We start from the raw sequence: 23,473 nt of genomic DNA on the forward strand, positions 1-23,473 counted from the left end.
TAATGTGGGATCAGGGGACCCTTAGTGGTCTCTTGAGGTACAGCCAAGGGGTCCAGTTTTTTTTTTTTTTTTCATGGGTGGAAATCACAATTCATTATAGAACCAGCTTATTTGAATTAAATCAGTTTAATCCAAAATTCAATAACGCAGGTAGACCTAAAGAAGAATCTTTCTTTGTTTTGTCAGTGAACTGAAGCTCTACGCTACCAATAAATAATCATAATGAACAGTTGGTTTAAAATAGTTCGATTATGTTGAAATTTATGTGTTGAATGTGGGCTGGGGAATTTATTTAGAAGAAAAAGGAGTAGAGGAGATATTCAAAATACTCATAAGACACCTTGGTGTGTGTAGGAAATGGGAAAAACACCATGTCAGCCTATTTAATATAAATATCCATTTATAGGAATAACACTAAGCCAGTGGTGTCACTTAAGTGGCAAAGGCGCACAACAGAGACTTCTTATTTTGTCTTCTTAAAAATTGATTTATAGAATTTATAGAATTTGATGCTATCAAATTCTCTTTATAATAAACAAGTCGTCTTTGTTTAGCCAAGTTGGTGGAGGAGGAGCTTTGTTAGACCCTACCCAGTGACGTGTACTGTGAACAGCCAATCAGCGTGCGGTAGGGATCTTGGCGCCTTGGTGTGAACGGAGGCTAGACCAAAGTGGGTTTCTAGAGATGTTTTTATATAGACTAATATTTTCATTTACTAACTCTGGATCGCAGATCTAACTGAATCTCCTGATCGCTTGAAACACAAGAACGAGACAGTCGCATGTTGAACATGCCAGCTGCTATTTTTGTTGTGCCTTTTTATTGATTTGTCAGTATTGTGTGTCCGGCTAGCAGACTAGCTAGCGGCTACTGCGCAACAGCACAATGAGTACTGCCAAGGAGATCAAGCGTAAGTTCTTCCTGTTTATATAGGGGAATGTAACGATTAGAGGAGATCAGATCTCAGTATCAGATCAATGATGTCCCTGATTCTAGGATTTCTATACGGTCTTAGGATTTATAACTAATTTGACAAGTTTGTGTCGGATCACAGTACATCAGGCGCTGATACTGAGCTCTGTGTATCCTAGTTTCAAGTCACTTCATCCTGTTTCTTATTTAAATGCAGAACTACAGAAAGCCAAAAGCAAAGCCCAGGTCAGCAATAATCTAAAGGAGGAGGCCAGTCTGTGCAATCAGCTCGGAGAACTCTTAGCCAAGAATGGTAAGATGGTAACTCATCCCGCAACCCAAACTATAGTTCCTAATGGTTCTCAATTTTTTTTTTGATATTCTATTCTGTCTGTCTGTCCTGGTTTTCTCCTTGTCACAGGTGATTACCAGGCGGCCATAGAGGAGCATCGGCAGGAGCTGGCGCTGTCTGAGGTTCTGCATGACGTCATCGGCTGCGCTGTAGCCAATCGGAAGATAGGAGAATGTTACGCAGAACTTGGAAACATCGAAGCTGCTCTCAAGGTAAAACAGTAGAAAACACCCTGTCACTTTTAGATGGACATATCCATGTCTGTGAAGTAATCTTTGGCTTCAACACAACTCTGATGGTCTCTTCCAGCATCAGAGACTGCATCTGAATCTTGCTCGCTCTGTAAATGATGCGGCTGAGGAGCAGAGAGCTCTGGCCACCATTGGTCGCACTTACCTCTTCCTTCATGACTCCGATCAGTCCCGGGACAGCCTGAAGCAGGCAGAAGACGCTTTTAAGAAGAGCCTGGCTATACTGGACGGACGATTAGAAGGTTTGCACCCTCTTGTTGACCTACTAGACCTAAAGACTAGGGTGGTTTTGTCAGGTGATACCTGACAGTAAAGATTGCAGTCCCTTTAGCACTAGCACTTTATTCAGCAATTAATTCATTATTCTTCAGTATAACTGCTTCATCATGGTTAGGCTTGTGCTGAATCTGGAGCCTATCCAGTGTTTGTGAATAATGTAGCTGTGTATGCATCATAGGGACTGTGTCAGCAAGGGAGCTGAGTGAAATGAGAGCACGTCTGTTGTTGAACCTGGGCTTTGTGTTTGACGGCCTGAAGGAACCACAACGCTGCAGTGATTTCATCCGCCAGAGTATCTACATCTCAGAGTGAGACTCTCGCGTTTATAACCTGTGTCACTCCGCACTGCATGCTTGTTGCCCAACATAGACAGCACCAGTGCTGCAGTTAAATCAGATTTTTTCCTGTTTTAGGAAGAACAATCTGCTAGAGGATCTCTACCGTGCCAACTTCAATCTGGGCAGCATTCACTTCAGAAATGGACAGCATTCTCTTGCAATGCGCTGCTTTGAGAAGAGCAAGGAGTGTGCACGCAAGATGACTGACAAGTTTAGCGAGAGTGAGTGCTTCTACACCATCGGCAAGGTGAGCAGTGGGTGAAGGGTAAATTAGCTAAAACACATGGCTGGCAGGGGGCAGAATCTTGTAAAATTGTTCGAAATGAACAAATATTTTCAGATATGTTCACAATATATACTAGAAAAAAAACATAGGCTAAAATAGCACTGATTAAAATAATGTAACAATATTTACATAAAATTGTGAGCAGCAAATAACAAATCTATAAAGATAATAATACTTCACAAAGTGTAGTGTTCTAACATCCGGGGCCTGTTTATCTACCGAGGGTTTATAAAGATGTCGAGTAGTCTGTGCTTTTCCTATGTCTTACATATTTTCTATCTGTAGGTTCTTCTTAATCTGGGTGATCTGCTGGCAGCCCGTCGCTCTCTGAAGAAAGCCTTCCGCCTCGGTTCCCAGCAGCCTACAGAACGAGAGGCAGTCAAGAGAGACCTGAGATATGGTAAGAGGGAAAGTAGAGAGGCTGTGATTGATCCTTTTCATGCTCTGGAAAATGAAAGAGTAGATGTGTTTACTATTTTTATCAGTTCAATTCTCTGTGTTTGTCCGTCAATGTTTCTGCAGCAATCCGTGGCTGTCAGCTGGAGGAAGCTATGGCAGCTGTCACTAACACCGTCTCTCAGGAGGCTTTGGGTCTTGCAGAGGGACTGGGAGATCTCTATTGCAAAGTGGGCTGCTATTCCAAAGCTCTGGAGGCTTATCAAACACAGGCAAGAGGCTGTTCTATTTAAATCTAATTCTGAAAAAAAGGAAGATTATAGCTGCTAGGTTAATACACTGAACAGATTCTTGAAAAGATGAAAATGTGTCAGTGGCTATCTTGAAATCAGAATGAAACCATCAGTAAATAGTTCAGCATCATCATGTGAAAGAATGAGACCAGATAGAAGATTCCCAGATCTTGAAAGTCTACATTGCATGTATTTCAAATAATTGAATTGTGTATGTATTTGTACTTACTTTTTCTTAAATACAAGTGTTACTATGTGTAGATATTAACAAGCAGGGTCAGAATAAAACAAATGCTCTTAAGTGGCAAGTAATTATAAGAACTCATTTCTTATATTCTAAAGAATAATGTGCAGAAATTCCTTCTGTTAGGGGTGCTCTCAAATGGCCGTGTGTTTAGACGTGTAGCAGAGGCGTCTCAAACAGTTTTGAGTAGCAAAATGTAGCAGGACCGAGACAGAAACATCTACACATCTTCCATTCTTGAAAAGCTGTACTGAAATATGTAGATAATGTAGTATCGATAAACATGTACCAGGTCAGTTGGAAAGGCAGTCACAGATTTAATTAGTGATCATATATGATTTTATTCAGGGAGTTTGAGGCTCAGCCATTTGGGACATGCACTATCTTTATCACTGCAAGATCTCCTGCCATCACTGGCAAACTATTTTCCCTGTTAATTTGTATACTGCTTCCATTGTTTTTGGAATATTGCCCAGATACTTTTAGTTTGTTTCACCAGACTATATTTTACATCTACATTTTTAGCTGTCATGTGCCGAACAGTTGGGGAAACCTACACGAGAGCTGGCTGTAATCCACGTCTCTCTGGCGGCCACTTATTCTGACCTGCGTCAACACAGCAAAGCTTTAGAGCACTACAGACGTGAGCTGAAGCTGAGAGAAGGCAATCCCAAAGAGGTACTGCAGCACACATGCCCTGGTGTTTTATCTTATTTGCAAATAAAAGACTATAAGGATTAGTTACATTTCTTTCCAGATTTTCTCATTGATTGTTTCATGCATGTGTGGCAGGAGTGTGAAACGTGGCTGAACATCGCGAGCTGTCAGGAGGAGCACGGTGTGAGCCTGAGGGAGGTGGACAACAGTTATACTGCTGCTCTGAATTGTGCTGAGCGAGCAGCTCAAAGCAAACTCCAGGTTCCTCACTCTCCTTCTTCTTCCACTTTCATGTACCACTTTTCCGTGGCAAATTAAATAAAAAGCTTATGGCTTTGTTGCACTATGAAGGCATGTCCACTTGTTTTGCACCTCCATCCCCGCTAATTGACTTGAAACCTGCACTTGAAACCTGCACCATTATATTATCTAAACACAAAATGCCAAGAGCTCCATTCACACAAATTGTTAGCATTTGAGTGCAGGAATAATGTGTCTTCGCTTCGGTTGTGTGTTTCTTATTCTTGGTGACAGAGACGTGTTTTGAGGGTGTGGCTACAGGCACAAAAGCGTGCTAGGTCAGCAGGCGCTGATGCCACTGAGGCTCGTCTCCAGGAGCTGTGTGAGGAAGAGGGCTGCCGGATGGAGGACAGTGACGAAGAAGAGGAGGAAGAGGAACTGCAGAATAGTGAACCTCTGGACAGTGACATCCAGTTCTCAGATTCTGGTACAGAAAACAAAAAAGATAATATTCACAGAGGTGGTTATAATGTAATAATGGTCATGAATGTTTTACTCATATGTACCGTACCATGTTGGTTTCTGTTCAGATGATGATCTGGAGGGCTATAATAAGCTTGTGACTGGCAGGAGGAAAACTGGCAGGGTAAGTATGGGCTGTTCAAACCTGCTCAACATATTATTTGTCATTTACTTGATATTACTTCATACCTGTTTGTTCTGTTTCTCACTTTTCACGTATGTATGTGTGTGTGTGTGTGTGTGTGTATATATATATATATATATATATATATATATATATATTTGTGTGCCTGTGTGTGTGTACAGTGGAATCGCCGCAATGAGAAGGGTGAAACTGCCCTCCATCGAGCCTGCATTGAGGGCAACTTGAAGCAGGTCCATTACCTGGTAGAGCAGGTGAGCTGAACTCATCACACAAACTCACCAGATCAGCTCTGTTGATGTTATTATTCCAACTACCTGCTCTTTTTCTGCAACAGGGCCATCCACTAAACCCCAGAGATCACTGCGGCTGGACTCCATTACATGAAGCTTGCAACCATGGCCATCTAGGTACAGAGATTCTTATATTTCCTTTCTCTGTTTAACCTATAGATACAGTCATATTAGCCTCTGTTGTATTTTTTACTGATGTAGAAATTTCCTATTTCGACAGCTGATCTACTTTGTGCCTGTGTGTGTTTTAGGAGTTGTAGCCTTGCTGTTGGACAAAGGGGCAAACATAAATGATCCTGGTGGTGCGTACTGTGATGGAGTAACTCCTCTGCATGATTCCCTGAGTTGTGGACACTTTGAGGTAGCACGGCTGCTGGTGCAGAGAGGGGCTTCTGTTAACGTCCGCAATAACAAGGTCTGATTATACTGTAAATACAAATACACAGCTACACCCATATATAGCATTCTCCAATTAAGGATCGTGACCAAATTTGTTACCAAAGCTCGCTTGTGTTATACGTATTATATATATATATATATATATATATATATATATATATATATATATATATATATATATATATATATATATATATATATAATTTCCCATTGAAAAATATTGTGAAAAGTATTGTTTTCCATAAACCTGAATAATTTATGAAATAAAAATTACACAGGGCTCCTCAGTGTCATTCATTCTATTGTCAGGAGATTATAAGTTCAAATCCCTACAATTCTACAGTGGCCAGGAGCCAAGAAAGCAAAATTGGTTATGGTTGGTGGTCACTGCAGCATCCTTTGCAGATGGCAGATACTGTGATGCTGTGATGCAGCACAAGCATCAATATGTGAATATGTAGTTGGCTAGCTTCATATTTCTCAGAGAAAGCACATGTTAGCCTTCACCCTTTCCAGCTGGTAGCAGTTATAAGATAGAGAGAACTAACTAACTAGTGGATGGGAATTAACAAATGACAAAACTGCAGAGAAAAATGTTCTTGTGTGTATTTTGTGTGTCTATCAGGGTGACAAACCTCTAGACACCTTGCGACAGTGGCTAAAGACGTATGGTCGTGAACTGGACCAAGAAACGCAGCAGGATTGTTCAGAAACTGAGAAACTCCTGAAAAGAGCGTTGACGGGAGCAGGTGAGGACTTTTTTTGTAATTTAAGAGAGTTTCCCTTTTGTGTATTGGGCTTTCATTAATTTATGTCTCTGAAATATTTGCTTTTTAAGCTCTTTAGTTGAATGCGATAAATTGTATTCACAGATCTTAAACACTTCACTATTATACTAATAATATAATTAAAGATAAATAAATTTAAATGTAAAGATTGTGCATGGTGTTTAGACATATTAGACATTTATTCAAGACTTTTTTGATCAATCAGTAATGATACTTTCTCTCTTGTCTTCTGTGCTGTAGTGGCAGCTGTGCCTGTGACTCCACAACCTCTACAGGACAGTCAGCTGTTTGACGCTGAGTACTCAGAGCCCCTGCTACAGCACAGTGAGTCCCATCCTGTATCCCAGCATGCCTTGATCAATGCACATACCCCTCCGGAGGCCAGTACTCCTCCTAGACCTCCCAGGCGATCCACTGGCCCCCGGCACCAACCCCGGGGGACTGAGGAGAATGTTCTGTTTGGGGTAAGATGTGTATTAATTTCTTTGATTGTTTCAATAGACACATATTGCTCCTTATTGTATGTGCCCAAGCTAGTAAATTAAGTGGTGCTCAAGTGATCTAGGTTTATGTAAACAGATGCTGGTCACAATCCCCAAGTGGACTGAAGGGGGCAGCTATACAACAGTGCAATATTGATTGGTCAGAAACACAATTTTCTATTAGGTTTTACAGCAGACTTCTGATGAGAAGACGAAAAACTCTGTTTTTCTGTGTTATAGGAAAACTTTAGTGTTAACAGCCCTCTGTTTTTTGTGGAGTTTGTCCAGAATAGGTGTAGTTTTGTCCTGAACAAAACTAATAATATACAGCTTGTTCTATAATTAATATAGGGTCATCATGAAGCTGCATTGTAGATTGTACATTCCAGGTTTCTTTGATTATCAATATTTGCTACTGATTTTATTGGAATGTTAATGGTTTAGATAGATCTGTACTCTTATAGGTTTTAGGATTAAAGGATTAGGATCTTTTTGTGTCTGTAGTGTGTGCCACAATTTAGAAAAGGTCAGGAATCTCAAGGTTTGAACATTGTCCTTCTTTTTCCTCGTCTTAACCTCTCAGAATGAAAGCGGCTCCTCTGAGCACTCGGACTCTGAGATCAGCCCACTGCGTCTCGTGCGGCCAAGACTTCGCTTTGCAAATGTCTCTCCATCCCCACAAGAAGCTTGTGCCACTCAGGATATTCCTGCTCCACATGGGGGTAGAAAGACGGATTTGCCCTCACAGCCTCGCTCTGACAGAGAGGAATACCACAGGGCCATTCAAAACCTGGGCAGTGCAAAGTCCCGTCTTCTCTCTCAGAGCCAATCAGAGCCAGCATTCAGCAACACACCGGCAGTATCAACCAATGATCTGTCAGCTCTAGTCCCAGAGGAGTTTTACTTGCAAGACGACTGGCTGGAAGATGACTTGGGGAGCGTTCAGCCAAAAAAGAAACGGAGGGTTGTGTCGGAACAGGAAAGCAGATGGAACAGTGTGACCTCTAGAAACCAAAGTCGTGCATCTGGATCATTTGAGTCGTCTGCTAGAGGTGTGGAGCAAATGTCAACATTTTGTTTCAATTAATGAGACTTTATTTTTTAATAATTTATTCTGCATGTATCTGCTTAAAACATGTGGAAATAAAATATCACCATAAAGGAAGAGATATGTACTTTGAGTTTGTAATTTATATTTATATATGCAGGTCAGTCATCTTCCAGCAGGAGTCTCTCTCTGAAAAAGAATAACAAAGCCCGCCAAGTGAAGATGAGTCAACTGCCTGGTATGGTGATGCTGGGCAGAAGAGAGGTCACCAGGTCACCCAGTCCCATCATTACCCCTGTTGATGAGCCCCCTCAGGTTGGATGTCCTCAGCCATACAGCACACAGACAGTGGTGAGAGAGTCTCCACTTGTCTCACTTTCTAATGTTAACCACCGTTTTTAAAAGCAGCACAAGTATAAGAATCTGAGCAATTTTAAGAAATGACAAGTTGTGATGACTGTCAGAACACTATGACTGTGTCTTCTCAGAGGTCTTCTGGGGTTTTCCCAGTGTGCAGTGATTAGTAGCTACCAAAAGTGGTCCAAGAAAGAACTGATATTTCAGTGAAAGGCTAGCCCATCTTGTCTGATCCCACAGAAGAGCTACAGTAGCACAGATTGCTGAAAAGTTTAATGTTGACTATGAAGAAAAGGTGTCAGGATACACAGTGTGTCACAGCTTGCTATGTATGGGGCTGTATAGCTGCAGACCGGTCAGAGTGCCCATTCTAACCCCTGACCAATATCTAACATCTGTGGGATGTGTTTGACAAACAAGTTTTCTAGCAACTTGCAGGATTTAAAGAATCTGCTACTAACATCTTGGTGCCAGATACCACAGAGCACCTTCAGAGATCAGAGAGTCCATGCCTCAACCCATGAGTTATTTTGGTGGCACAAAGGGGACATACACAATATTAGGCATGTTGTTTTAATGTTATGGCTGATTGGCTTATAGAAATATAATCATTTAAGAGCTACTGTAATCAGAGTGACATTTGACTGAATTATTAGAAATATTATATTATATAATATTTACATACTTATTTATACCTTATACATCACTTACAATAATTGACTTATTTATTACTATCACCCGCAGTGTGTTTTTTTAAGCACTTATTTCATTTGTTAAAGTGGAAGTATAGTTTGCACAATGTGAATTGCACTGAGGACTGCTCAATTAGGACTGAAATTAGGACTGCTCTAATTTCACTGTACTCACTATAGTGACAATAAAAGAATCTTGAAGATATAAACTTACTAGGTGATCTCACTAAATGACTAATTAATCAAAAGTCCCCTGAGCAATCACTAGTAATTCACACAGCACTGAATTGCTTGTTTATGTGTTTGTTTTTCGCTTGTGTGTCACAGCCACAGGCTATACCTCAGACCTCAGCAGCCCCATTGCCTGCACCAATCAGGATGAGAGTCAGAGTTCAGAACAACATCTTCCTTATTCCTGTTCCACACAGGTTTGAAGCATCTATTTGGGTTTTTTTACACTTTGTGTACAAAATTTCTGTTGTGTTCTCACTTTCTCCCCACTGTGAGTACATGCTCTCTACAGTATGTGTGAATAGCAGTTAGTCACTAGTGTTGCATACTGGAGCTGGAACCTCCAGTATGCAACACTAGTACTCATACTAGTACTAGTACTAGAGCATGTACTCTGTCAATCTTCGCTGTCAATTTTCACTCACTTTTAATGTTTTCGGGTGTATCTGAATATTACTGAGCCACCATGGCACTTGTTAGTGGGTGGGATATATTAGGCAGCAAGTGAACATTTTTGTCCTCAAAGTTGATGTGTTAGAAGCAGGAAAAATGGGCAAGCGTAAGGATTTGAGCGAGTTTGACAAGGACCAAATTGTGATGACTAGACGACTGGATCAGAGCATCTCCAAATCTGCAGCTCTTGTGGGGTGTTCCCGGTCTGCAGTGGTCAGTATCTATCAAAAGTGTCTTGTAAATCCTGTAAGTATCCTTTAAGACCTGTAAGTTGCGAGGTGGGATCCATGGAGAGGATGTGCTGCTAACTTCTCGGTGTCAAATACCACAGCACATCTCCAGGAATCTACTGGAGCCCATTCCTCGTCAGGTCAGGGCTGTTTTGGCAGCAAAAGGGCAGTATCTATCAAAAGTGGTCCAAGGAGGGAACAGTGGTAAACCACCGACAGTGTCATGGGCAGTCAAGGCTCACTGGGGAGTTAAGGCTGGCCCGTGTGATCCGATCCAACAGACGAGCTACTGTTGCTCAAATTGCTGAAGACATTAATGCTGGTTCTGATGGAAAGGTGTCAGAATACAAAGTGAATGATGGGTCAGGGCTGTTTTGGCAGAAAAAGGGGGACCAACACATTGTTAGGCAGGTGGTCATAATGTTATGCCAGTGTGTGTGTATGTACACTTTGTGTGCAAAATTTCTGTTGTGTACTCATTTTCACCCCACTGTGAGTACATGCTCTGTACAGTATGTGTGAATAGCAGTTAGTCACTAGTGTTGCATACTGGAGTTTCCAGGGCTGTCAAAATATCATTTCACTTTTAATCTTCAATCACTTTAAATGTTTTGGGGTGTATCTGAACATTACTGCATTGGCACGAGTGACCAAAGGTTTGGCTATAGCAGCCCGGCCATGTACATTGACCCTGTGGAGCTCCCGACGGACAGTTTTGGTGGAAACAGGAGAGTTGAGGTGCACATTTAATTCTGCAGTGAATTGGGCAGCTGTGGTTTTATGTTTTTTGGATACAGTCCGGGTTAGCACCCGGACATCCCTTTCAGACAGCTTCCTCTTGCGTCCACAGTTACTCCTGTTGGATGTGGTTCGTCCTTCTTGGTGGTATGCTGACATTACCCTGGATACCGTGGCTCTTGATACATCACAAAGATTTGCTGTCTTAGTCACAGATGCGCCAGCGAGACGTGCACCAACAATTTGTCCTCTTTTGAACTCTGATATGTCACCCATAATGTTGTGTGCATTGCAATATTTTAAGCAAAACTGTGCTATTACTCTGCTAATTAAACCTTCACACTCTGCTCTTCACACTCTGCTCTGGTGGAATGTGCAATCAATGAAGATTGGCCACCAGGCTGGTCAAATTTAGCCATGAAACCTCCAACACTAAATTGGCCAGTGTTTCAGTTTCATTGTCCAACCCCTGTGTGTGTGTGTGTGTGTGTGTGTGTGTGTATATATGTGTGTGTATATATATATATATATATATATATATATATATATATATATATATATATATATATATATATATATATATATATATAAAATATAAACTTACTGTTTTGTTTTTTTTCTCAGGCTACCTGAAATGCCTGTTTAAATTTCTGCCATATTCAACTATAGGAATTATTTTATTCGACTTTGATTTTTTTTAGGCAAAATCCTAAGGCTATAATTTAATGGGATTGTAACCTTTATTCTTGATTTTATGATTATCTCTTGACAGCTTTAATAAGCCCTCCAGTGCAGCGTGTGTTTGCGGAATCTAATGTTGTGTTCTCACCACTGTTTCACATGCTATTTGTGTAGCATGAGGGTTTTTACATGAGCCACCCTTTATTTGCACACACTGAGGGCAATCCTGTATTGTGTGGAGTAAGGTGTGTGTGTGTGTCACTTTTAATTTTGTGTATTTTCAGTGAGGCCGACTCCTGTACTGTGGCGTGGCTGTGTGAGCAAGCTGCTCAACGTTATTATCAGACCTGTGGGCTTCTTCCACGTCTCTCTCTGCAGAAAGAGGGCGCTCTGCTCTCACCTGCAGATCTGCTGCTGGCTGTTCTGCACACCAACGAGGAGGTGACGAGATCTTCTTACTCCTGCCAAAATAGCATTAGAAATTTTTTACTATATGTTCAAAATATTGTGGACACCTGAATGTCACATTAGAATGTTGGTCTTTCTCAGACTGCTGCAATTTGGCCAAGTTGAATGCACACACTTGTATGGAATGTTTTTTTTTTTTACTCTATAGCATTAGGTTTTCCTTCACTGGAACTAAGAGCAACATTTAACAACGTTGGTGTAGATGAAGCAGAGTCATTCTGAACTCACTCCCACTAAACATGTGGGATGTGGTAGCTTAGTGGTTAAGGTTTTGGGTTGTCAAACTCCTCGCTTCACCCTCACTCAACATCGGTGCCTAACCTCATTAAAGCTCTTGTGCCTAATGGGCAAATCTACTCTACAAAATCTAGTGGAAAGCCTTCACAGAAGAGTGGAGCAAAGGGGGACTAAATCTGGAGAGATTTTTAAAAAATTTATTTCCAAGTGTCCACAGACTTTTGACCATAGAGTGTAGTTTAAATATGTAGAGCCTTGATGGAAAAGCAAGTATGTTTTGGTTAGTGAGTTAATGCACTGAAGAATCTATGCAATCTTTTTCTCTGTGTCTTATGTGTCTGCAGGTTTTGGCAGAGGTCTGTTCCTGGGATCTCCCTCCTCTTCCTGAGCGATATAAGAAAGCTTGTAAGAGTTTAGGCGTGGGTGAGTGTCTTTCTGGCTAGTTTACTGTCACCTTTGTCTAAACTGAAGAACAGCAATATATTTTGTGCCGGTGTGTTTAATCCCCCCGCTTTCTTTGTGTGTATTTACTGTAGAAGAGAATGGGCGTGTGTTGAGGTTATGTGAAGTGCAGGACGGATCTCCTCATGTGTGTGTATGTGGTCTTAGTCTGGTTCCAGCAAGCCTGTCTCCCCTCCTGCGTGCTCTTAAACTCCAGAGCAGCCTCACAGAGCTCAGACTCTCTGCCAACCGTCTTAATGATGACCTCCTTCCTGAGCTCATCTCTGCAGCAACCACCATGCCCCTCCTTCGTCTTCTTGATATCTCAGCCAATCAGATCACAGGAGAAGGCATTAAGAAGGCAGCTAGTACACTAGAGGGAAGGACTCAACATGCTTTTCCGGTACTTTTTACTCTTTTTTTTTTTTTGTTCTCTTTTGCTAGTTTTTTCACCTCCCAGTCTTGTACATTATTAGGAAAGTTATTTGATTTTTATATAGATTTCCACAACTAGAAATTACAGGGGATACTTGGTTTCACTAGCTTTCAGGGAATCTTTGATTCTACAAAAATAGCCATTTAGCCAATTAGAAATGGACAATGTTGATTTTTTTTTCTTCATGATTTTGCTTTTTTTTTTTTTTTTTTTAAACAAATTTGCAAAAAAATAAATTCCTTGTACAGAAGGAATAACCTATAAAATTATGGAGAAATTAATAGCATAATAATTTTACCAGTTATGTAATTGGAGGCTGCTGGCTGCCAGTGGTAACCAAGCTGGATTCTGCAGTAATGCATAGTAAACATTTTCAACATAATCCTTTTAAAAAATCAGGCATCTAATGTGCACATGCCCAACATTTTTCTCCCTTGATTTTCAGCAACTTAACAAATGGTGCAGGAGAGCAATGTTTGATTACTTCATAATTTTCACCACCATTAAAATGTTTGTAAAGTTTACAATTTGGCACTTCATTTAAGGCCTTAATTTTACAATTTCATCTTTTTGGCTCTACATTCTTTACTTGTCTCTGTCTCTAAAAGTGCTGCAAAACTTTAGAAACCTCCCTAATAAGTACTTCTAGTTAATGTTAATTATAGGCTTGTCTAATGTTACCCAAGTTGAACATACAGTACAAAATTAGATTTTCTTTTTCTTTTTTTTTTAACCAAAGTCTTTTTTTATTTGAAATTTAAACAAGCTACATATACATACATACATGGTACACTATTATTTTAGTTTTTTTTCCCCCACCCATTTCCCTCCCCTCACCCCACAAGAAAACCACACCCAGACAGCAGAAAAAGAAAAAAGAGAAAATATATATAGAACAAACAAAAGAATAATAAAAAAACATATTAGAGAAAGAAACTGAAAAAGAAATTTTTTTTATTACCGATCCAATTTATCTGCATCTATATTTTCAAAGTGGCTCATAAATGGTTGCCAGACATCATAAATTTCCTGAGTGGATCCCTTTATGGAATAGCAAATCTTTTCTAGATGAATAAAATACAAGACCTCTTTAATCCAGTGAGCACCCACTGGTGGCAACGGCTCTTTCCACTTAAACAGGATGATTCTCCTAGCGGGAAGGGAGCTAAAGGCTATCATATTGGCCTGGGATAATTAGATTTTTTTTTTTTTTCACATGAATAATCTAAAAGGCTGAAATGTTAGTGTCTTGCGAGACCAGTAGAAGAATAGGACATTGGGGAATGGAGTGGTGCTTCCAGGCAGTGTCATTTCAGTTCTTCCAGATTTTATATGCTAAGTGGCTCATCTCCTGTTTTATTGTGGAGAAAAAGACTATTTTTTTTGCCATGGTTTGAGTGATAAATTATACTAGCATATTAATATCAAGTTGTGAAGCTTCTACTCCAAATGCATAAATCTTTTTGGGTCTGGTTATATCAATAGGAGTAAAAGTTACTGGCTGACATGGCAGCATAATAGAGTGTAGAGATTATTAAATAAATATCATTAAATTACTTATCAAATAGCAGACTAATTTGATTATAACCAAGTTAACACATTTTTGACTCTGCTTTATAACTGTTTATCCCATAGAGTCAGGTCGGTTATTAGAATTTATATGACTTAAGCTTATTAATTGTATTTACTTTTTGTGACAAAAACAATTAGACAACTGATCGACACTGTTCTTAAAACATATATTTTGGATTAAATCCCAATTTAGAAGAACTAGCACTAATATTTTCTCAATTATTCTTACTTTACTAGACGTTTTAGTCGATGTAATTATTTGGACAAAACTTTGGTGGATCAGATTCAAGATTGAAGAAGCTTTATCGTCATTTCAACCACACAGTGGTACATAGTGAAATGAAACAACGTTTCTCCAGGACCTGGTGCTACATAAACATACAACATAAAGATCAAATACGAAAAAACAACACAGAGCTAGGACCAAAGTTTTGTGTGCAACTAGGTGCAAACAGTGCAAAGACAATACAGTCCAAAACCAGTAGGTACAAAAAGACAATACAAAAAACAGGACACTTAGCACCGAAAAAGAACATGTGTAGTGAAATGGAAAAAAAATGAAATGATGTACAGAGTAGATGTACATTGTTCAAAGCTGAATCTTCTTATCTACTTTGGCTTTATATACAGAGAGTACATACATATACGTAATGAATTGGCCTTGAGAAAACATCTTCAGGGCAGCTCTTGTTAACCATAGCTTTATCTACATGAAACCACAGTGGCAATGAGTCAGCATTTCCACTAGGGCTACTGCAGCATATTTTTATCAGAACTGAACCAAATAATGGTTAACCACCAAAGACAGGATTCATGAAGCTCATTTAAAGAAGAAACATTACAATAGACTGTAAACATAAAATCACTTTAGAAGGTAATTGTCCTTTCAGTTGCTTTTTTGTTTTGTTTTTTTAGATACAGTAGTCGTTAATAGAATGAGAGAGCTGCTTAGCTGCAGGGTCGGTCAAGACAACCCAACATTATTGTTATAAATACATATACTAGCTCTCCAAAAAATAATTGCAAGAGTGTTTCTGTTAGCTACTATCATGTGGTTTGTCAGCTTCCATTGATGATTGCAACACCCACTTGCTATTCTCACACATAACATGGAAAAAGATGTGTGAACGAAGTAGAGGAAAAGGATGTGTGGGTTTGTGGTTGACTTTACATAGAAGAGCCTACTTGATGAAAAACTTGGGCAGCTTTCAAGTTACTATATTATATATAGTATACTATATATATACACAGGTATATATATACTATATACCTGTACTATATTTTTTTTAATTTGGCTCAAATAGTTGATTTCTCTGTTGTTTCTATATTGCCAGTGGCAAAAAAAAAGTAATACAATTGAGGCATATTTTAAAGTCTAGGTATACAATGATGTTTTCACAAATAAACAGTTACAGGAGGAAGTCAAGCAGTCAAGCAACACTACAATAAACACAAGACATTGGAGGTTGAGGTCATAAGATGAGATGACAGATCAGAATTTCAACTCTCATTTCCTGATATATGAATGTATTAACATGAGACTTCAAGTAATGGGCCACCCCATTTTTTTGCATATTCCTCACCTGCAATAAGTGCATCAAGTGCACTCTTCTTCTTTGGTGAATTTTCAGGCATGTACAGTGTGTTCAGTTGTTTGTTTTAATAGGTTTTTCCCTCTTCAGGTGGTGAAATACAGCTCAGCTGGGTTAAGGTCTGGTGATTGACTTGCCAAATTTAATTTCATTAATTTCCTGCATGATAAATGTCCTCCCAAATAGATTAGATGCACTTTTCTGTAAATTGGCAGTTTGAGAGTTTCTGTAGACTTCTAAATTTATGAGTTGCATCAGGATTAAAGATTCGTGAGCCACATACCAGAAGCAGCTAGGCAAACCCAATGCATGACTCCACCAAGCTAGACTCTTAAGCTTTTATGTTTTCTTTCTCCACACTTTGGACTTTTCATCAGTGTTGTAGGGATTAATTCTGTTTCAAGTTTGCTTTTTGTGGCTCATTTGTGTATTTCTTTATGAAGTCTATTCTGGTTTTCTTACTCTTATTGTTCAGAAGTGGTTTGCATCTTGCGGTCTTTTTCAAAGTCTTTTTTGTTTTTCACAACTGTCAGCTGCTGCTGTTTTCTTTGGCTGAACTGTTCCACATCTAGTTGTTAGTAGACTCTTTCTTTTTCAGGCCATTCCAAATGGTTGTAATGATTATGACCAATTCTTGTCTTTACAGGCAACATCCAGGGCTCAAACCAAGGACAGACATTCAGAGCCATTAAATGTTTAATCATATCATGGTTGGTGGGTGCAAAAATAAAAGGTGCCATGTGTAACATATCTATGTAGATATTAATATCATGAAACGGTCCTTGGTTCAATCCGCAGCTCAGGTGTGGACTTTCTCACATTTTCACATATCATTTAGTGTTTACTGCATCACACCAAGTGTTTTCAGAATAGGCTCTTGATGAACATATTGCTGAATGAACAAATTTGGCAAATTTTTCATTTCCAGAACTGGCAAATCATGTGCTCTCTTTGCCTTTTTTGTGTTACTTGCACTTGCGTATGTCTTTGTAACAGCAAAAGATGTTTTTCATCCTGTTAATTTTATTTGATATGTACACAAAAGGACCTGATTGCAGCTTGCAGCACAATACAGTATTGAAATGAGGATAGAGGATAATGTGATCATCTTTTTTTAATGCCCTACATTGTCAAAGTGGAAAATGTGTGTGAATTAGACTTTTCTCTAAATCTGGCCATTATCCTATATAAGTGCAAGAGAGCAGAATAGATGTATGTACTGGTTAATGATGCTACTAATTTACTGCTGGTGTCTCTTCCTCTCACTTAGTGTCTGGAGGAGCTGAATGTGAGTATGAATCCTCTTGGAGATGGCTGGTCTCAGGCTCTGGCAAGTTTATTGTCCTCCTGCCCCCTTCTGGCTACTCTGACTCTGCGAGCCTGTGGCCTCACTGCTCGTTTCCTTCAGCAACACCGGCTCTTGCTGGTCAGTGCTCTCACAGGTAATTATTCTCTTCTAAACTGTAGTTATAGATAGCTTCACAGTACTTAGTGAACACGGGTATGTAATGCATGTAATACCCAAGCAGGTTGGTGTGATAAAAAAAAAAGTAATGTAAGTTTACCTACCTGTCCATGAAAATGTCCATTTTTCTCATGTTCTCATGTTTGCCACTAATTGACACCAATGAGGAAAGGTATGAATGGGCATATGTGTATGTGTGTGTGTGTATGACACCTGGCCATGGACTGGCATGTTACCCTATGTGAACTCCTGCCACATGAATAGTTTTTCTGCAATATGTTCTGGATGCACTGTGACCCTGACTAGAATAAACTCTGATATTTATGTTTGCTTTATAGGTACTGGTCACTTACGGTCAGTGTGTCTGTCCCAGAATGCATTGGGTGCTACAGGGTTTGAGTTAGTGTTGAAGACATTGCCACTACTACAGCTCACACACCTGGAGCTTAATGCTGTGTGTAAGGGTCCCTCAGATCAGCCTGCTCTGGACCTCCTCAGCAAACTTCTAACACAGGTATACCTGTCTCCATAGCGTGCACACACATGTGTTTGCTATTAATATTTCAGTACTGCCACTGAATGGTCTTGTTGAAACATTATTGTATACATCACTATAACATTTTGATGAAGAACCAGAGTGAAAATGCTCACCATAATAAGTGGTACCTTTTTTTAAACATTATACAATGCCATGAATGAATGCCATGGTTGAATGCCATGGACTCAGAGACTTAACTTAGATATTTGTATAATTTACATTATAGTATCTTGCTATATATCAGGAGTCAAAAACTGGCCATATGTGCACCCAGTAAAGCACACCAATCTGAGTAGTGGTAAATGTAAGGGGGAAATTGCCATAATAGTTGAGTCAGAACATGAAGCAGTGCAACTGCTGTCGCACCACTGACTGTTATTTATTTAGATGAAGGAATATATATATATATATATATATTTCGAATACAAAAAATCATCGAGGCAAATTAGTTGCCTCGAAGCTTCGTTTAGTCCATTTAGTGTAACTACACACAGAGAAGATTCAGGCCAAAGAAAACGGCAGAAAGTTTTCAAAGTTTGGGATCATTTCAAACTAAAACAGACAGAAAACTCTGTACAGTGTGATTACTGTAAGACTGAACTGGTGTACCGCAACACTACAAGATCCACACTTCAACATCTCAACCGCGGTGAAGTTGGTTTGAGATTCGGACATTAGACATTCGGAAGCGGTATTTTAGGGACCGTCGACAAATAAAAATCAGTGAAAACATATTTTGGGATAACAAGAGGTGTACCTCGTGGGGGTTTCCAATTAGATTATTTTGGTACTAGTTTTGGATCACATGGCATATGTATATTTAAGAAGAAATTAGAATAACTGGGGCAGGTAGCCAGGTATGTAACAAGTACCACATTTCAGTCGTACAGAAATTTGTCGACGGTCCCTAAAATACCGCTTCCGAATGTCTCTCCGAATATCAAACTAACTTCACCGCGTTAATTTCTCATTCTCACACAGTCCCCGCTTTAAACTTAGCTTAAAACAATAGGAACGTTTGCACTTATCTTAAATCAATATGATTCCTAGTTGAAATTAAGGCTAGTCATGGGCGTCGCATTTCTACTCGGCTTCCCTAAAGAGTCTGCGATTCTCCATAAACTGTACACAAATTGGTGATGGCCTCAGTCCCCTTTAAATTTCATAATGAGAACGACGGCAGACTTTCGGCTCTTTCACGTGTTTCAGCGCGTTTTTAAATCCGCAGACCGCGGCGTCGAAGAGCGAGAATCAGAGGGTGTGTGTGTGTGATCAGGAAGACTCGTATTTGGCTTGCTCAGTAGTCAAATGTTATACACATCTATGCAATACAGTGGAATGCTGCAATAAATTTACCATCCTACCCTGTTAGTCAAACGTTAATTTTATTTAATTTCATTTTTTTATTTCTTTATTTTTTATTTCTTTCTTTCTTTATTTTTTTATACACACACACACACACACACCCCAGTATGTAGTGAGACATTTAACAGGGTTGATTCTCCAAATAACTCTGATTTCATGTTACAGAAAAATTACAGAGAAATTTGTTGTATGGACTCTTATTCATGTTCCAAGTTAGCTTCCTGTCCACTCATTTTTGCGTCTTACAAAAACCACAAATTCTTCCAGGGAGACAGTAAAGGCTTATGTCATGCTTGAGCTGTAGTTAGACTGAAACGTCAAAGTTAAGTTGACGTTAACTTAACATAAATGCAATGTTTTAGGTATTATTGTTATTATTATTATTATTATTATTATTATTATTATTATTATTATTATCATTATGTTTTAGGTTATACTATTTTTACCTAAAGTTTTTTTTATTTATATATTTGTATTTGCATTTTGAATGTTACTTAAATGCATTAAATGGGTTTAGATTTTATTTTCATTTTTCTAAATAGGAAACAACTTAATTGTTCATTTTAAAAGACCTGTCTTATTTTCTCTTACATATTTAGTATTCCTCTTTAATAAAGAAAAAGTACTTATCCGATTACTCGATTAATTGATGGAATAATCGGTAGAATATTCGATTACTAATATAATCGATAGCAGCTGCAGCCCAAGTTATAATTTTGTTCAGTGTATATGTATGTATGAATATATGTGTGTATATATATATATATATATATATATATATATACATATATACACTGAACAAAATTATAACTTCGCACAGCCATTGAAGAGGAGTGGACCAACATTCCACAGGCCACAATCAACAACCTGATCAACTCTATGCGAAGGAGATGTGTTGCACTGCGTGAGGCAAATGGTGGTCACACCAGATACTGACTAGTTTTCGGACAGACACAGAATTGCCTTATTTATAATCATAAATTAATTGTTAATGATTAAGTATTAAATGAAATGAAGGCATGTTAGTTGCCTATCCTAACCACTGGAAGTAATAAATGTGATGTCACCAGACCTCTACAAATTCTTATTTATGCTAAGAAATGAGGCCAAAGTCACATCTATATGATAATTATTTTTTTTAAACTCTTGCACATTGTCTGTCATATAAAGAACTCAGCCCTTTATCATAATTGGTCAGCTTTATAACGTCACCATTCCAATCACCAGAAAGTAGTTGTTTTCTTTTTAAGAAGAAGAAGGCTTTCAGACATAGTGAGTAATTGACACCTTGAGATAGAAGAAAACTATTCATTGCACAGGATTATGAGGTTATGAGGTTTGCATGAGCTGCTTCTGACCACTTTGCACACTAAGTGATGGTGGTTAAAGTGTGCTTTTATACATTTGCATCTGCATCTTTCCGGAGTCAGTGTGACTACTTGTGGTAAACTGATTAATAAGCCCTCTTCAGTCTTTGGCATACACTAATGATTTTAATTCTGTTCATTTATTTTTTTATTCTCAGTTTATCAAAATTTCTTTTTTTTTATTGGTTTAATTATTCTATTCTATGAGAATTTTTTATTTATTTATTCTATTAAGTCCATGTGCGTGTGTCGGTGCGTGTGTCTTTGGGTGGGTGTGTGTGTGCGTGCATGTGTGTGTGCGTGCATGTGTGCGTGCATGTGTGCGTGCATGTGTGTGTGCGTGCATGTGTGTGTGCGTGCATGTGTGTGTGCGTGCATGTGTGTGTGCGTGTCTTTCAGGGTGACTGCTCACTTACACATCTGGGCTTGGCTGCAAATGGACTGACTGATCAAAGTATCAGATCTTTCACAAGGTGAAAATAATGTCTCCATAATCATTTTTATTTGTGCTCAGATGATTTGTGTGACTCTCTGAAATGTAATGAACTTTCACTGATATTTCAAACAAAAGCAGGATTTTTAATCTATTGTTTCATATTCAACTTTCATTTCAAGACCAAATGTTTTCAGTGTAAAGCAGAAATAAAAGATTTGGCTTTATCAATACAATACTTATGGAGGGGACTGTGTATCCCAGTTCTGTTCTGACTGATTGGAGCTTTTCCCCTCTGAGGAATGGTTCAGTATGTAAGGTCAGGAAGTGTGTGTTAGTAGGTGCAGATTTTCACTGACAATCAGATTCTCTGTGAATAGGAATATAGTGCAAGTCATAAGTAATTTTCTGTTGCCGTTGTAGGTGTCTCCCTCTTTGTCCATCCCTTGTGTCTCTGGACCTGTCAGCTAATCCCTCTGTGACCTCAGCTGGACTTCATAGCATCCTACATGCTCTTGGGGAAGCACGACAACCTTTGACTCTCCTTAACCTTCAAGGTTAGTCATCTGAGTAGTTTATCATAGCATTATATCATCAGGTGCATTGTTGTGTGTGTGGCATGATGACATAAGACATAGTGTAGACATCTTGCTGTATAGGGGTCACCAGTTTAATGCTCAGCTCAGGTTGCTCTCTGTGTGAAGTTTTACGTGTTCCCCTTATAACTGCTTGGGTTCTCTGATTTGTGGCCTCCTGGTTCTCAGGTTCCCAGTGTCCGAAAAACATTCCAGTAGGTGAACTGACTATGGTACATTCTAAATGAGCAGGTGCATGTGCATGATGGCCCGCAATGACCTGGTGTCCAGTCTGGGGGCAGTTCTCCTACCTTGTGACCAGGCATAAGCTCCGGATCCTTTGCAGACCAAACCAGAATAAAGTAATTACAGATAAATAAAGAAAAGATCCTTTTAAATCCACAAATTTCAGTAGTATTGAAGTATCAGGTGTTTATGCTAGAGTAGCCAGTCATGATTCAGTCCTCTGATAAGACAAGTATTTGGGCTCAAAACACACTTGAAATTAGCTTCTTCTTCTTTTTTTTTTTAGATTGGATCAATGTAATACACAGGAAATGGCCACTTAAATTACAGAAATATAGGTAATATATAACATGATCTTAAACAGAATAGCAATCAGTAATATATTAAACCCCCAAATCAGTACTGGCACCAGGGCATCCTCCACATAACACATTGCCCATGACTGAATGATGAATACTGGAATATGTTTTCATTTTATCCAGGCTGGAAAACGAGACATTTTTTGATGAACACTATAATATATATTCAAAAATTAATTTTTTTTGAAAATTAGATTTTATTGCTTGAAATGAAATGCATCTAAATGGATGTGAAAAAAATCTGATGAATTTACAGTTACAGAGCCTCTTTGAGTTTTAGCTTCTTCTTGAATGTTTTAATATAATTGTATTTATTAGTTGCAGCCCTTCTTGTGTATGTGTGTCTGATAAATCATTTCTGCTTATGGACATTTCTATGTCAGGTTGCCAGGTGTGTGGGCCATGGGACATGGCGTGTTTGGAGAGCCTGGCTGAGCACGTTGAGGATCTGCGACTGTGCTCTCAAAGGCTTAACAAACTGGATCAGGAGATACTGCGGCGGAGCTGGCCAGGCTGTATCCTGACGCGTAACTCCAAGTGCCTGCTCAGTATGACTCCTGTTCCACGTTAACTCGCACTGTAGCATTTGTGCAGTCACTGGAGAATTGAACTGAGCCAAAACCAGTGCTGGTGTTTTTCCTCTGTTGGACTCTTTCCCCTCCTACTCCATGTTCCATCTTTTGTATTTATGTACAAATATATTTGTGTAAGATGTATTTAAATGTGGTGACTTGGTGTGGTGACATCAGTCAGAATGTACGCGTGTTGCAGAAGCAGTAAAGGTTTTTGTGTTCATTAGAAGCAGCTTCTGTTACTAATGCAGCCCTGTCTTAGAAACATTCAGCATTAAAAATAAAAACAGAATGAACTGACAGAAGAGCTGAGCAGAGCTTCTCACAATGCAGAGCGATATTCATTCTTGCATTGATCTTAATTTGGATCCTGTAAAGGAAATGTACTAATAAATAAGAAACTATACAAATGTGTGCAAGTGATATATAAAATCAAGATATCAATGAGACCCAAACGTTGTTAAATGTATTAAAAGTCACAGTCTGCCACACATTATCAGTTT

General features: G+C 39.0%; 1 protein-coding gene across 1 annotated transcript; it reads left to right on the plus strand.

The window, feature by feature from the left end:
• The first annotated feature begins 632 nt into the window (after positions 1 to 632).
• tonsl (tonsoku-like, DNA repair protein) lies at positions 633 to 23,451 on the plus strand. The gene is made up of 28 exons (XM_058399948.1): positions 633 to 910; positions 1,130 to 1,225; positions 1,334 to 1,476; positions 1,574 to 1,757; positions 1,973 to 2,102; positions 2,208 to 2,379; positions 2,704 to 2,818; positions 2,941 to 3,086; positions 3,877 to 4,029; positions 4,144 to 4,269; positions 4,543 to 4,735; positions 4,839 to 4,894; positions 5,077 to 5,166; positions 5,250 to 5,322; positions 5,457 to 5,620; positions 6,230 to 6,353; positions 6,633 to 6,856; positions 7,458 to 7,926; positions 8,083 to 8,273; positions 9,299 to 9,399; positions 11,589 to 11,745; positions 12,354 to 12,432; positions 12,546 to 12,853; positions 17,321 to 17,492; positions 17,854 to 18,029; positions 21,185 to 21,258; positions 21,642 to 21,775; positions 22,782 to 23,451. The coding sequence occupies exons 1-28, from the start codon at positions 886 to 888 to the stop codon at positions 22,967 to 22,969; spliced, it is 4,263 nt and encodes a 1,420-aa protein (XP_058255931.1). The 5' UTR covers positions 633 to 885; the 3' UTR covers positions 22,970 to 23,451.
• The last annotated feature ends 22 nt before the right edge of the window (positions 23,452 to 23,473 follow it).

This window comes from Hemibagrus wyckioides, linkage group LG09 (assembly GCF_019097595.1).
Source record: "Hemibagrus wyckioides isolate EC202008001 linkage group LG09, SWU_Hwy_1.0, whole genome shotgun sequence".
NCBI lineage: Eukaryota > Metazoa > Chordata > Actinopteri > Siluriformes > Bagridae > Hemibagrus > Hemibagrus wyckioides.